This window comes from Calidris pugnax, unplaced genomic scaffold (assembly GCF_001431845.1).
Source record: "Calidris pugnax isolate Ruff unplaced genomic scaffold, ASM143184v1 scaffold349, whole genome shotgun sequence".
NCBI lineage: Eukaryota > Metazoa > Chordata > Aves > Charadriiformes > Scolopacidae > Calidris > Calidris pugnax.
The window spans coordinates 874,545-887,751 of NW_015091088.1; the positions used below are offsets into that span (position 1 = coordinate 874,545).

The 13,207-nt window shown below is 44.3% G+C and overlaps 1 protein-coding gene across 8 annotated transcripts in view; it reads left to right on the plus strand.

Annotated features, from left to right (window-relative positions):
• The window catches only part of APBB2 (amyloid beta (A4) precursor protein-binding, family B, member 2), a 187,741-nt gene that overhangs the window by 157,702 nt on the left and 16,832 nt on the right, over positions 1 to 13,207 (plus strand). For 2 of the 8 annotated variants that reach the window (XM_014957835.1, XM_014957833.1), the window contains exon 12: positions 11,473 to 11,478. The exons of 3 other annotated variants lie outside the window; for them this stretch is intronic. In XM_014957835.1, coding sequence (XP_014813321.1) covers positions 11,473 to 11,478 — 6 coding nt within the window. Of the gene's footprint in view, positions 1 to 3,656; positions 3,928 to 4,192; positions 4,214 to 11,472; positions 11,479 to 13,207 lie in introns of those variants that run through there. 3 more of the 8 variants (XM_014957840.1, XM_014957839.1, XM_014957841.1) reach the window with 3 other exon arrangements.

Consider the following 13,207-nt stretch of genomic DNA (forward strand, 5'->3'; position numbering starts at 1 on the left):
TGCAGGTACAGGAGTTGGGATGTAAACCTGTTTTTTGCTTTTATCTCAAGTGTAGGACTATAGGTCTACTGGTCTACAAGTGAGATCCAGCAGTGTGAGGGCAGCTGCTAGGGCTAACTACCTCCCCACCTTCAAAAATTGCATTCTTGGCCTCGCAACATGAATTTGTCACTATAGTATCAGTTTCCTTATGTTCAAACTGGAATAAACTGCAACCTGAGTCCTGGTGCCTTACTCATAAACTCATTTTCTTTTTTCCTCAAAATTTTCTGTATGGGGAACCCTTGGATCCAGTCCTTGCACATGCACGGGGTGGGTATGAGGTTCTCAGCCACTGATAGTGGTTTTTTTTCTTTAGTCCTGCCACGGCTCTGCTGGTGTTTCCAGGGCTGTGTGTGGTGGGATACTCTGTATTTTGCTCCAAGGAAAATAGCTTCTGGCTCTGCAACAGGAGTATTTGAGCAGTTTGGGAGAACATGGTCCCACCTCTGTGTCTAGAGTATAAGTTAATTTCATGTACTTGGATGCCCTGCTGTTCACTGGCAGTTTAACCACAGTTGGGCACATCCTCCTTGCCAAGTGCATGGAGATCTGCCCAGATTCTTTACGGTGCTAAATACCCACTCCCTGATTATGAGCTTGGCTGAACCTTATCTCCAGTGAGGAGCACAGCAGCTTGGGGGATATATCCCAGTTGGGGTCCCATGAGGGGGCACCACGTGATAGCTGGGAGAGCCTGGAACAACATGTGTTGTATTTATACACCAGGCATGCCCCAAAACACCCATGTTTCCTTGAATTTGGCATTTTTGGCAGTGCAGGAGTTGAATTTGTTGGATCTTCATCAGCTGAGAGCTCTCCTGGGCAGTTTCCTCTGCAGCCAGCCAGGGCTGCTTGTTACGTTTTGCTCGGTGTAAGTTTGACCCGTTACCTGCTGCAAGCTCATTCCTTTTCCAGTCTGTAGGTAAAGTGTGGTAAAAAGATCCCTCCTGCTGAGTGATTTGGCTGAAGCTCAGAGCACTGGCTGGCAGTGGGAGATGGGACTGGGTGCAGTGTTTGCACTGGAAATTTTTTTCCTATGGTTTAGGGTAGGAGTTGTTGCTGGGGAGAGGCCATCAGCCAAACTCAGCAACTGATGCCAAGTACTGCAACTTCCATTACTTGTCTCAAAACTTACGTTATTGATGATAATTCTTTAAAACTCTGCTCATGAAAGAAGACTCTTGTACAAATTTTGCCTTTCATTTTCAGAATACATCTATATGGCAAAGTAAGTTCTAAGGAATCAGAAATTAGACACCACCACCCCCCACAGCCTATACATAAAATCTTAATGTTTGAAGTTATTCGCCTGATTTTTTTATTTTTTTTTTTAAATGGTCTTGGGATGGGCAAAGCTAAGTTTCAGCAGAACAACACACATGAGAGGCACAGCTGTAGTTACTAACCAAGTTGCACATGCGCATTGGGAAGACTTTGGGCCCAAATTGGGTTTTCGTTTTCAAACACTACCTGCCGGCCAAGCCCTAGGAGATTCTGCTGATGCTGCAGCAGAGGTTCTTGTGGCTGTTGCCCTTTCCATAGAAAGCAACTAGAAGCAACAAACTCAGAGGAGCAGAGCGTATGGGGCAAGGGGAAGGGAAGCTGAAATGCTGATCCCAGGGCAAGTTACTTCTCAAGAGTGGAGCCAGAGTGTTTGTATCTAGCCATGTTGGTACTGAAGGGTGCACAGACAGTAAGTATCATACGTATTGCTCACCAAAATATCTAAACCAGCACAGGATTAGAATTCAGTCCAAGTTCATTTGCTATTTAGTCAGCTAAAATCTCAAAGACTGGGATGTAGTTGCAAAGTTCTGCTGAATCTCTTTTCTTGTACTAAAGAGAGGTTCAGGGAAGAGTGGTTCTCTCCCAGAAACTGTTCCAGCATATTAAAACGGCAAAGTTTGGCTTCTCTCCTTAGAAGCCTTTTAAGTGGGAGTCTGACATTGTTCTCATGAGTGCTGTCGTTTGGCCAGCTGGAAAACTACCATATCCTGTTGTACGCTACTTGCTGGGAGTGAAAGGGGGGAACAGCAACTTTGGGAAAGGGTAGTTGTCATAGTTATCAGATTAATTCTGTCTTCATTTGCAAGTTTAAACAAATTATGTTGCATGAGCATTGGAACCTGGCTTAAAAATGTAGCACATGTATATCTTACACCATTTAACCAGTTTCAGGTGCTGTTTCACTTGTCCATAAAAATGTCCCTTTCTTCCCTCACAAGCGAGTTCCACCCTTGTGTCAAGACTTTCAAGAAATTATTTGTTTGCTTCAGTGCAAAAATTATTATTTGGCCTTGAATTCTTGTTAGTGCTGGGCATCCAGCACATCCAAGAAAGGAGGAGTTGGATCTGTTTCTTCTTAGGCAGCATCAACAGATTTGTTTATTATATTCCAACCTGTTACTCCCGTGGAAGTCAGCGGAAAGCTTTCGGGATGGCACAGGTTGTCTCTTGAGCGTAACTGGTCCTGCCAAAGCTTGTTGACGATACCCAGGAGGGGAGGAAGGAAGGAACCTCACTAGACTCGCGGGGTATATTTAGGCTGTGAACAAACATCCTGCTCCCAACACGTCTGTGTGGCTGGAAGAAGTGACTGATGGAAAACTGTCCTTAACTGCTTTTCACCCTCTCAAATCTGGTGGTGGAAATGCCCGTGGTCACGTTCCCTGCCCTGCTTTCACTCACACTGAGCTCAGCTGGTTTAAAGAGGCTGGGTGGTGGGCATTTTCCTTGGGGAGAGCAGGGTGCGATGCCACAAGCAGCTCTGCCAGCACGTTTGAAGGAATGAGTCCCTTGGATGGAGAAAAGTGACATGCAGGGTGGTGGCCCATGTCCTCACACCATTGTGGTTGTTCCTTGGTTGGAATTTGCCTCCCCCCTGTCCTCCCTTGCATCCAGCAGGAGTGATGCGCCACGCCATGGGTAGCTGTGAGTGCTGAACACCCCGGGATGGGGTTTAACCACCACCACGTTTCAAGTGCAGACCCTGGGGAAGCAGCTCTTTATTGCTGGTCGAGCACGTTTGATGGGGAGTTTTGCTGAATAGAAATTGGAGCTCCAGGAGTGTTGTTTTCACTGTCACCTTTAGAGGAAGCAACACCTCTAAATTAGATTTACTGTTATTGCATGTGTCAGTTCTGGAAAATCAAATTATTTGGTGTGTTTGTTTTTACAGCTCAAGGATAAATCTTGCTTCTAGCATAAGCAGGTGTAATTTCATTGAGGTAAATGCAGATGTACTTCTGTCTGAATTTTTGGATTTGGCCGTAAACCTTCACTGCCTTTTAAAGAGATTCTCTGTTGCGTTCAGTTGAGAGTCAGGCTGTGAGAGCTTTGCACTGGTTTTGGAAAACTGGGAAGAGAGGAATCCCTGGGCGTTTCAGCTTTCCCCCAAAAGATTGCTTCTGTCACAGCAGATTAATCCTGGAAGTTTACAGGCTAGAAACACAACGCGAGGCAGTGAAGATTGGTTTCGAGGGGGAGGAGAGGGGCCTCTTCCGCGGGGCAGAGCGCAGGGAGCTGGTGAATGGTAAAAGCGATGGGAAGGGAGGAGAAGACCCACCCCTGATGAAGCGGTGCTGTCCAGGGAGCAGCACCCACTGGGCTCCCAGCTGGAGCTGGGGAACAGAAGCCTGCACAGTCCGTGAGGAGGGTGGGAGCTGGTGGGATGCGTTTCAACTCCATGCAAAATGAATGAGCTGCTGTTCTCGGGGGTGTTCGGCCCCCGTGGTTGAAGTACAAGTCCGTGGCTGCATCAAGTGCACTTCGCATCATCTGGTGCCTAGATACACGCTGACAGAGACGGGGAGCAGGCAGAGCCTTGAGTTGGGTGTTTGTGTATGACGTGCTTGGCATTAAAGTCCTGTTTGCTGCAACAAAAAGGTAAGAAACTTCAAAAGTGACAAGAAAAAAACCTCAGCCTCCCCTCCCTTAATCCCCCCCCCCCCCCCCCCACCAGACAACAGTCTCACATTAGGAGTAGCCTTTGTCTGAAGCTGTATTTTCCAAGCTATGGTCCATTAGTCTAAAGCTTCTGTGTGGATGCCTGCAAGGCAAATTACAGCTCCTAGTGTGACAAAGGCAAGTCAGATTTCTTTTCTCCAAGAGCTGACACTTAGCAACCTTCAGGAGAGCGCTGTAGCAGAAATGCTGGACTGTGTGCTGGGCGGTGAGTATTCGATGCTGTTCTCCCTCTCCTTTATCCCTTCAGATATCCCTGCTCCTTCGAGCAGGAAGCTAACTAATGGGTCCTGATGATTAATTTGTTCGGGGGTCTGTGTTCAGCTCAGAATTACATGTTCCTAAACTGGCTGCGGTTACTGGCTGCGTATTCACCAGCCTGATTCTGCAGAGTATGATCATAATTTGTGTTTTCTCTGGTAATGCTGTGTTAATGGATAAAAAGATGCTGTAGTTAAGAACAGCAGAAACCTCATATACGGAAGAGAAGAAACTTCCCTGTGTATTCCCCCAAATGTACAGTGACTGTATAATTAGTAATTCCCAGCTAACTTCTATCTAGCCAGTCTGGGCTTTCTTCTTTCAGCCCGGAATTGACAATGGAGATTATGCAATTTGAAATCTTTGTAGAGCTCTAAAAGAAGTAAACATGTTTAAATACAGAAGTATTACACTGTGTGGGGGGGATATAGGCATGTAGAAATATATGTAGTTGAAGTGAAATGGTTAATGGCTCTTTTGACAGAGGAGGAAACTTCATGATTTAAATGTAATATATTGCCTTGAGGTCTCTGTGCTTGCTTAATCCTATCTGTATTCATAAAGAATTTGCAGCAGGAGAAATTTCATTGATTTGTTAATTGATATATAGCTTTGAATCCTCATAACGCTGGGTGCAGAGGGGAGGGAAGAGAGACAAGCACATTTATCTTTTTCTTTAAACTCGGCAGCTTCACTCTTAAATTAGGTTGCTCGCGTGTTATGGAACCTCATTGCTCTCCCTGTTCTGTGCAGTAATTTTTGCTTTCTTAAAAGATAGCAAACATTGCTGAGTCTCGATCTCCATCAGGGAAATATATGAAGTGTTTCATCTCTTAAAACTATGGCTTTAATTATGCTTTTGTAGCTGTTGCCTTGCAGTTAATGTAACTATAACAACTTGTGAGCAAGGAAAAGGGTATTATTTAGCCCTGGAGCATTACTCAGTAAAAATTGGCTTATTTATTTTCATAAGGAGTTAAAAGGGAGAAAGAGCAAGACAGTGGGGTTTTATTATGTAATACAAGTTAGAATTATTTTTTTTTTTAAGTACTAGTTAGTTTTCTCTTCTACAGCAGTGGATGTATAAATAACCTTGTCTCTGAAGATATTTTAAACACTGATCAGTTGAAATACAGATGAGGATCAAACTGTGTGAATTAGTATTTCAGATAATTAAGGTATATGTTGATGGGTTGTGGTGTTTCTTGTATTGTTACAGTCTGTTGGGTATCCTGTTGGGCACGGCTTTCTGGTTTGCCATTCGGAGTTCCCTGTGTTTCGTCACGTGAAGTAAAACTCTTGTTACTGGGGAAAAAATCTGATCTAATTGATGTTAGAGTGCTAGCATTGGTTCAGCTGCTCTGTAGGGCTTTTGGTTTGTGTGAGAGTGCAGACTTTGCTCCAGTGTAGTTTGCAATAGGCTGAGATAACCTTATTCTCTGGGTAAAGTTAATTCAGGTCAAAAACTGAAATTTAAGAATTCTGAATCGGGGACTATCAAGTCAGTAAGAAGTGTGTCGTTTCATACCAGAAAATCTTATATCCAACTGATCTATCTAAAATGGTGGTCTAGTGATTTGGGAAAAAGGTGGCCTGCCATTCAAAGTTCTTTTCATACCTCCAGAAATGTGTTTGTTTTCCCTAACAAGCCAAATGTATCATTTACTAAGGAGAGGGAAATGGTTCGAGTGGGTTACTAAAGATGCCCTGGCTCACATCAGAAGAAGGAGGTGCCTGGAGTGGCCATGTGCTTAAGGGAGCTGTGAATGCACCCACTCTTTCATCTCAGGTCCTCAGTCACTGTCATTTAGTGCGTGGAGATGAGTAAAACCCTGAAGAAATAGTAAAGTGACCTGAGGTTGCTTATTTATGGAGAGGACCTGAGGAACCACAAGGAACTGGCTTGCCTGTCAGATACCAATGTGATGTCTAACACCCAAACTACCAGTGGGACTTACTGGTTCAGAGCCTCTGGTCTTAAAAGTCCAATTTAGTCTTTACAAAATGTAGATTCATATAATGTGTCAGGCTGCTTCATATTTTCTTTTTATTTTAAAAATAGAATCTGACTAGGTTATAGTAGTCTTCATAATATATGATTAGCAACAGAAGGCTAGATCAAGTCATCAATTTTTAAGCAGAAATCTACTTTGCTACCAGTGGAGAATTGCTTAAAAATTGATGGCACAATCTGGCCCATAGTGAACAGGGGATTTCTGCAGAAAGTGTTAGTTGTACTTCTCCATCCTGGTGGTGGCAGGGACCCAGAAACTCAAGGCCAGTCTGCTGGGATAGTCTGATACTTGTTAGAACACAAAAGGCTTAAGGATGACTATGTAAAAAAAAACCAACAAACAACCCAACAACAACAACAAAAAGGTTAAAAGCTACCAAACTCATAGAAAAACTCTACACCACAGCTATTTTCCTCTCAGTGAAAACTATATTTCTCTAATGGCATACATAAGTGAAGGACATAATAATTCTCTAAGCAAGAGAGAGACTTCCAAGTGCACAGAAATAAAGGTTGTTTACTTTATTTGTTCATGTTATGTTGTTGAGGTGTCAATACATTTTATGTAAACATTTTGCTGCAGTAAGTGCTACTAGACTTCGTAATTACAAATTAGAAAACCAGAGTAGGGCCTCTTCTGTGCCTTAGAGGATATGCTTGGGCAAGTACTAATAAATAAAGACAAAAGGCTCATGCCATGCATCATTATTTTTAATCAAGTAAAACGTGTTTTACTCCACTAGAACTCTACAGTAACTGAAAGCAAAGATATTTTGGCTGGTCATTATCTCATTGGAAGAGAGGTGTTCAAGGCTGCTGCTGATGGGTGCAGTCCCACGTGAAAATGTTTAAGGACCAGGGAGGTTGGAGGGCAGACCTCTGTACTTGCTCAGGGTGTAGGTGACACGTGGCATCCTTATTTTTTCTGATCTGCTCAAAAAAGAGACTGGGAAGACTGCAGTCAGCCAGACTCCAGGGGAAGCTCCAGGAATGAAGAGGTGTGAAGTGTTAACCTCTTCACCCTGTTAGCTGAACAGCTGGGTCACAAAAATGGTTGGGCTATAGACTTAAATTAACTCTGCCAGGTAGACAGAGTAGACCTAATGCTCTCCCAGGCTCATGCAGTGTCATGCCCCTCTAAAACATTAGCCGAGCATGGGAGCATCACTTAAATGTGGTCACTTAAAAGATCCTTAAATACCTTATCAGAGACACCAACAAGAACAGAACCTGTTGGGTTTGTTGGTGTGGTTTGCTCTCCATCACATCATAGTCTTACGGTGGCCCTTGTTGAAGTAGAAGACACAACAGTAGCAACAGTGGAGTACTTAGGGTCCAGGAGGTCTGTCCCGGTTACAGGGATGGATGGGTTACAATAATAGCAACAGTGGAGTACTTAGAGTCCAGAAGGTCTGTCCCGGTTACAGGGATGGATGGGTGCATGGGGAACCTGAGCTGCCAGGGCTCTCAGACGTGTCATTTCTCCCCTGCCAGCCTCCCTCTGCCCACCGCTGAGACAGGCTAGTTATCTGCATAAGCACAGCATTGCCATGTCTATCTGCATGGCGTGTCTCCATCCTGGGGCTTGAGGCATTCCTGCTACAGAGTCACAGGGAGAAAGCTACCCTGGAAAGGACCACAGCAGGCCACCTAGACTGGCCTCCGACCCACAGCCGGGTTCAGGATTACCTCAGGGCTTTTCCTGGTTGATATTTTTAAAAACCTCCAAGAACACAGACTGTGCAGTTTCTCAGGATATCTCTCTGGGCTCTTGGCAAAGAAACTTGAGGTTGCTCGATGTGTTTTTTAAACCCTCCCGTGAACAAGTGGGAGACACTAATTAGATCTTTCCCCTGTTATCTCATCCCCAGTCTAAATTAGCCGCCCTTGTCTCCAAGCTAAACAAGCCCTCTTCCAAGTGTGGTTCCTGCAGCCCTGGTGGCCCTCGGCTGGACTCGTGCCAGTTTGTCACTCCTTTCTGTGGGCCCAAACCTGGATGCGGAAATCCAGATACGGCCTCATGAGTGCCACATGGAGGGTGTTTTTGGGGGTACAAGGGTGAAGGGTACTGGCAGAAGTGGTGGGGAGGCAGCGTTGTGTCGGGTCTGGGTTTGGAAGGGGGACTCCTTTCTCACGCCTCTGCGGGCTGGAAGGTCATGGGCTGTTTTCCTCGGAGGCCTTGGCCTTTTCCCCTCAGAAAGGAATCTCACATCCCGCGTAGTGGCTCTGACACAGTTTCTGGGTATCATCTTCCCGTGTTTACTGGCAGGCTCTGGCTTGTGACCCCTTTTAGCTCAGTCAGCTTGGAAAAGAATATGTAGAGCACCGTATCCAAGTGCTCTCACAGCTGCTCCTGCAGCATTTCTGGCACTCGGAGCCATCGACAAAATCTGCCATTTGAACTAAAACTTTCTGTGTCCGCTTTTTAGCCTTGGGATGGTTTATTTACTTATTTATTCATTTTTGAGTTTGAAGGTAAATCATTTAACCATATTTCAGCTACCAGAATGTGAAGGGAATACAGGCAGATAGTCTTCTGTGTGAAATGAATTCATAAATTACAATAGACCCTATGAGGAGACTGGATGAGTTAATTGGAAAGCTGTAATTAACTGGTTAGAAGGAGTATGCAGCCCACCTTGATCCTGTGGTGTGGGAGTCCCTCAGCCAGAGCCCCAGCTCATTCCTCGCTGCCTGGGGAAGTCCAGCATCCCAACTGCTGGTGGTTTTCTCTCACCTTCCTGAATTTCCTCTTGTGCTGTTTTCCTTTGTCTGTGCTGGCAGCTGCAATGGTGATTGTTCTGTGCAATTGTATCTTGCATAATGATACAGGAATTAACAGATCTCCCTTTAAGAGTTTGCACCAGCAGGTCATGTTTTGCATCTCATTGTACTGTGTACAAATTCTGCTACATCCAAGAAATTTCTTTTCTTTTTTTTTTTTTTTCCCCCTGCTAGTACATTGTGTGTAAATTGCTGGAAGATTTTTCCAATGTAAAGCTTTTTCTGAGACATAATCTCTGCTTGTCCACTTCATATAAAGCCAGTGATTAATGCATGAAGAAGATCATATATATTTTGCTTCTCATACTAGTTACAAATATTGACTGTATTTTCTGGGAAAGTAAAACTGATACTACTTTTTCAATTCTGAATTTCAAATTGGCACTGAAATATAGAATAAAGGGCTGTTTAGACTTGAAAAGCTTCCAATATTTGCAATACTGAGATCTAATTTTAAACTCTTAATTTAGAAAATGTTAGCAGTAGCCATGATGAAGTCCTTCCTGATTCTGCAAAGCGCAGTAGAAAGCCCATGTAGCTGAAACAAAGGAATGAGAGGGGTGTTAGTTGGGGAGATCCACCCAGGTCACCACTGGATATTGAAAAGGGGAAACTCCCAGTTTCCACTATGTGGAAGCCAGTGGAGCAGAGCGCCCTCTGTTTATTCTTTATGATGGGGCAAAGTCTCACACTTAATAGTAAAATTTCTGGGAATGTCCATTACATTTGTAAATATGGATCTTCTTTCCACCTTCACTGCTTTCATAGAATCATAGAGCAGCCCAGGCTGGAAGGAACATCAGAAGATTGTCTGATGCAACCTTTCATGGGAAAGGCAGCCTAGATGAGATTGTCTAGCACCCTGTCCAGTCACATCTTGAAAACCTCCTGTGATGGGGACTGTACTATGACCCTGGAAAGGTTGTTGGGGTGAACAGTTGTTCTTCACAAGGAGTGACATGGAGATTACAAGGGGCAACGGGTACAAGTTGCACCAGGAGAGGTTTCATCTCAGCATACAAAAGAAATGAAGCTTCTAACTGTGTACATATGCATCCATGTGTGACTTGCACTCCCGTGTTGGACGGATGCGTTAGCTAACCAACTTCTGTGTACACATGCATCCATGTGTGACTTGCATCCCGTGTTGGACGGATGCGTTAGCTAACCATACACACGTTTAGTTAAAACCTGGCTTAGGAAACCTGTGTTTATCCCAGAACTGCTCACTAAGCCATTCCTAAGCAAGGGATGAATCCCTGTAAGCTTTGCAAGCTTGCTAAAGCGAGGTGTCTACTGGCAATTGGATCCTTTCCCTTCAGTGTGCTCTGTCTTTAATCCTGCCCTTATTGCTTGAGGTGGGACAATTTTTCCACTCGGGTACTATTTTCCCAGAGTCAGTTACAAACTGGGATGACGCTGGGTTGTACATTTTTCTGCAAAGTGCATGAACCTTGCTCAGATGCTCCCTGGAGATGAGCCCTATTTGGAAGAGGGGAGCTGTGAGACGCGTGCAGGAGGCAGGGGTGGGAGAGCAGGACGAAGCAGGTCTCTCCTGGAGAGGGGTTATCGTCCCTGCAGAGATGCTGTATGTTGCATGAAGTGGTGTCTGAGCAAGCGGGCAGCTGCGGTGGGTGCCAGGGACCCTCCCCGGGGCTCAGGGGGCAGCCGAGCTGGCAGAGCAGCTCTGCAGGGAGGGGGAGAAGGGCAGCCCCCTGGGGGGACAACCTTGTGCCTCTCCTGCCCACCTTTGGGAAACGGGTGTTGGTACCAGGAGTTAGTGTTTGCTGAAATGCTTCAGAGATGAAGGTAAGGTTGTTACCTGGGCAGGCACTTCTTCAGGGTGCAACTTTCATAGGAGCCCAAGTGACCTTGCGGCGTGAGCTTTTGGAAAAGGCATTGAAAAAAAAAAAAAAAAACTCACTACGATCTTTCTGCGCTTTCAGTGTAAACAATATAAGGTTTCCACAGCCCGAAGAGTTATTCTTGTTTGTTTTGTCAGTGTCTGCTTTAAATAGCATTATTTTGGAAGAAGGAAGGGTTCAGGCACTTTGTATGTCTATTTATGTTTTCTGCATACTACTTCCCGGACTTGTGCATGGTATTTTAAGCGTGATTACCTCCCAGTGTTGATATGTCTGTGCTGCCTCTCTAAATTCAGCTGATGCCTGTTGGCTTCATCGCGTGTTTCCAAAAATACAAACTTCAGAGCAACAGGATTCAACCGAAAGAAGTGTCAAAAGGAAATCGTGGCAGTACGCTGAGATACGCTCTGCTACAAACCAACAGCCAATGTTAAATGTGCAGCACTTCTTTCAGCCACCCTGTCTCATCATCTGCTGGAGCTCTGTCTGCGTGAGTGCTTTCTAACTTGCTCTTTCTGTTTCTTCATGCTTCCCTGGATTCAGAGAGAGGTAAATTACTTTCGTTTTTTCTATTATTCTCTGTGTTTATCCTTCCAGCATGCACCAAATAATGCTTGTGTTGGTTTGCTTGTATCAGTGAACAGAAACTAAACGAAACTAAACTTCAGTGAGTAAATTCGTATCTCTCTGTCACCTTTTCACCTCGCTATTAACACAAATCAATATTGCCTGTTGTTTTTTTTCCAGGTCCCAAACCCTCAAGTACTATAACAGTTTAAAATCATGCTGTGCAGTGATTCGATATTTGCTTCTGGAGCTTTGAGTTTAAAATTTAAACATTGTTGTTCTCTGTAATCTGAAATGCAAGGAAGTGGTATTAAAATTCCACCCTGTATTTTTTAAAAAATTAAAAAACACAATGCATAGAGCAGGGAATTTAAGTTTAGCAAGAACTTGAAGCAGTCTTTATTTCCTATTTTTGGTATTTGTTTTGGATCCAGCTGGGTTTGTCGCTTGCCTTTCAAGTTTGAAGAAAAGTTGTCCCCAGTATGTTTGGTTTGTTTCAGTGCACAAAGGCATCGTTTGGGATTCTCTACAATGCTTCCCGTTTCATGGGAGCGCAGACACTGAGGCATTGTAGTCAGGTGCTTTGCAGCACAAGGGCTGCAGCCACTCCAAAGGCTCTTACTGATAGAATTGCATCCCTCAGATGAGATTCGGGGTTTGTTTGCTCTTCTAAATTGCGAGGACTTGATACTGGGACTGGGTGGAAGGAATGTGGAGATGTGGACCGTTCCTCGCGTTTGCTTTGTGGAATATAATGAGAACAGTTTCCAGGCTTGACTGGTTTTTAATCAATTCTTTGGGCGATGCTGGCCTAGGGAAATGTTTGAACTTTCTTGATTGTGGCTTTGCAATCTAATGTAGATTTCATGCATGTGGGAAGCGAGGATCCTCCCAGACAAGCGCTGGCAAAAGTGTGCTGCAAGCAGATTCGTGGGTAGTGTCTGCGCACGACGGCTGTGTTCTCTGTCTGAATAATAAAGAACAAAGGAGAACTAGTAAGCAATGCTTATAAAACAAATCACACCAGAGAGATTAACTGTTCTGGTGTCATCCGCTGTCTTCTGCTGTTAAGTCTGTAGTAGTGCTTTGAACATCTCAACTTGATGCATTTCTTTATTAAATCTTTAGGTATTCTTTACAAAGGCCTACGTCTTCCAATTAGATCTGGAAGAAGCATTGTCAAAAATATCTAAATGCTAATTTGTCAAAATCAAATCTACAGGATCTGCTGCAAAGAGGCTCTTCAGAGGTTCACATGAATAATAACACATTCATTTTACTTAAAGGAAATTCAGCATTCATCAAAACCACTAGACTGGCCATCCTGAACCACCACTTTGCAGTGCTATGAAGGAGAAGCAGCACCTACAATGGCCTTGACAACCCACCTCATTTGTGTGTCTTTTCCTTGAAAACCACTGCCCAGGGTAGGAAGGCAGCCCCTGCCCATGCGCATTTCATAAATGTTGTGAAGCAATTAAGCAAAAAAAAAAACCACCAAAAAACAACAAAACTCCACCCTGAAAAATTTGTAGCCATAAAGTCAGTGTTCAGTGATTTGCATGGGATCTGTCCCAGAAGTTCTGTCTTCCTGTAAGTCCGTTTATAAAACAAGCTGAGGTCTAAGGTGCTGCTTGACTTTTCAACTTGCCATGTGTGTCTAGCAGCTGGTGAGGAGCAGGAAGCCCCATCTGACCCCCATGTACCAGCT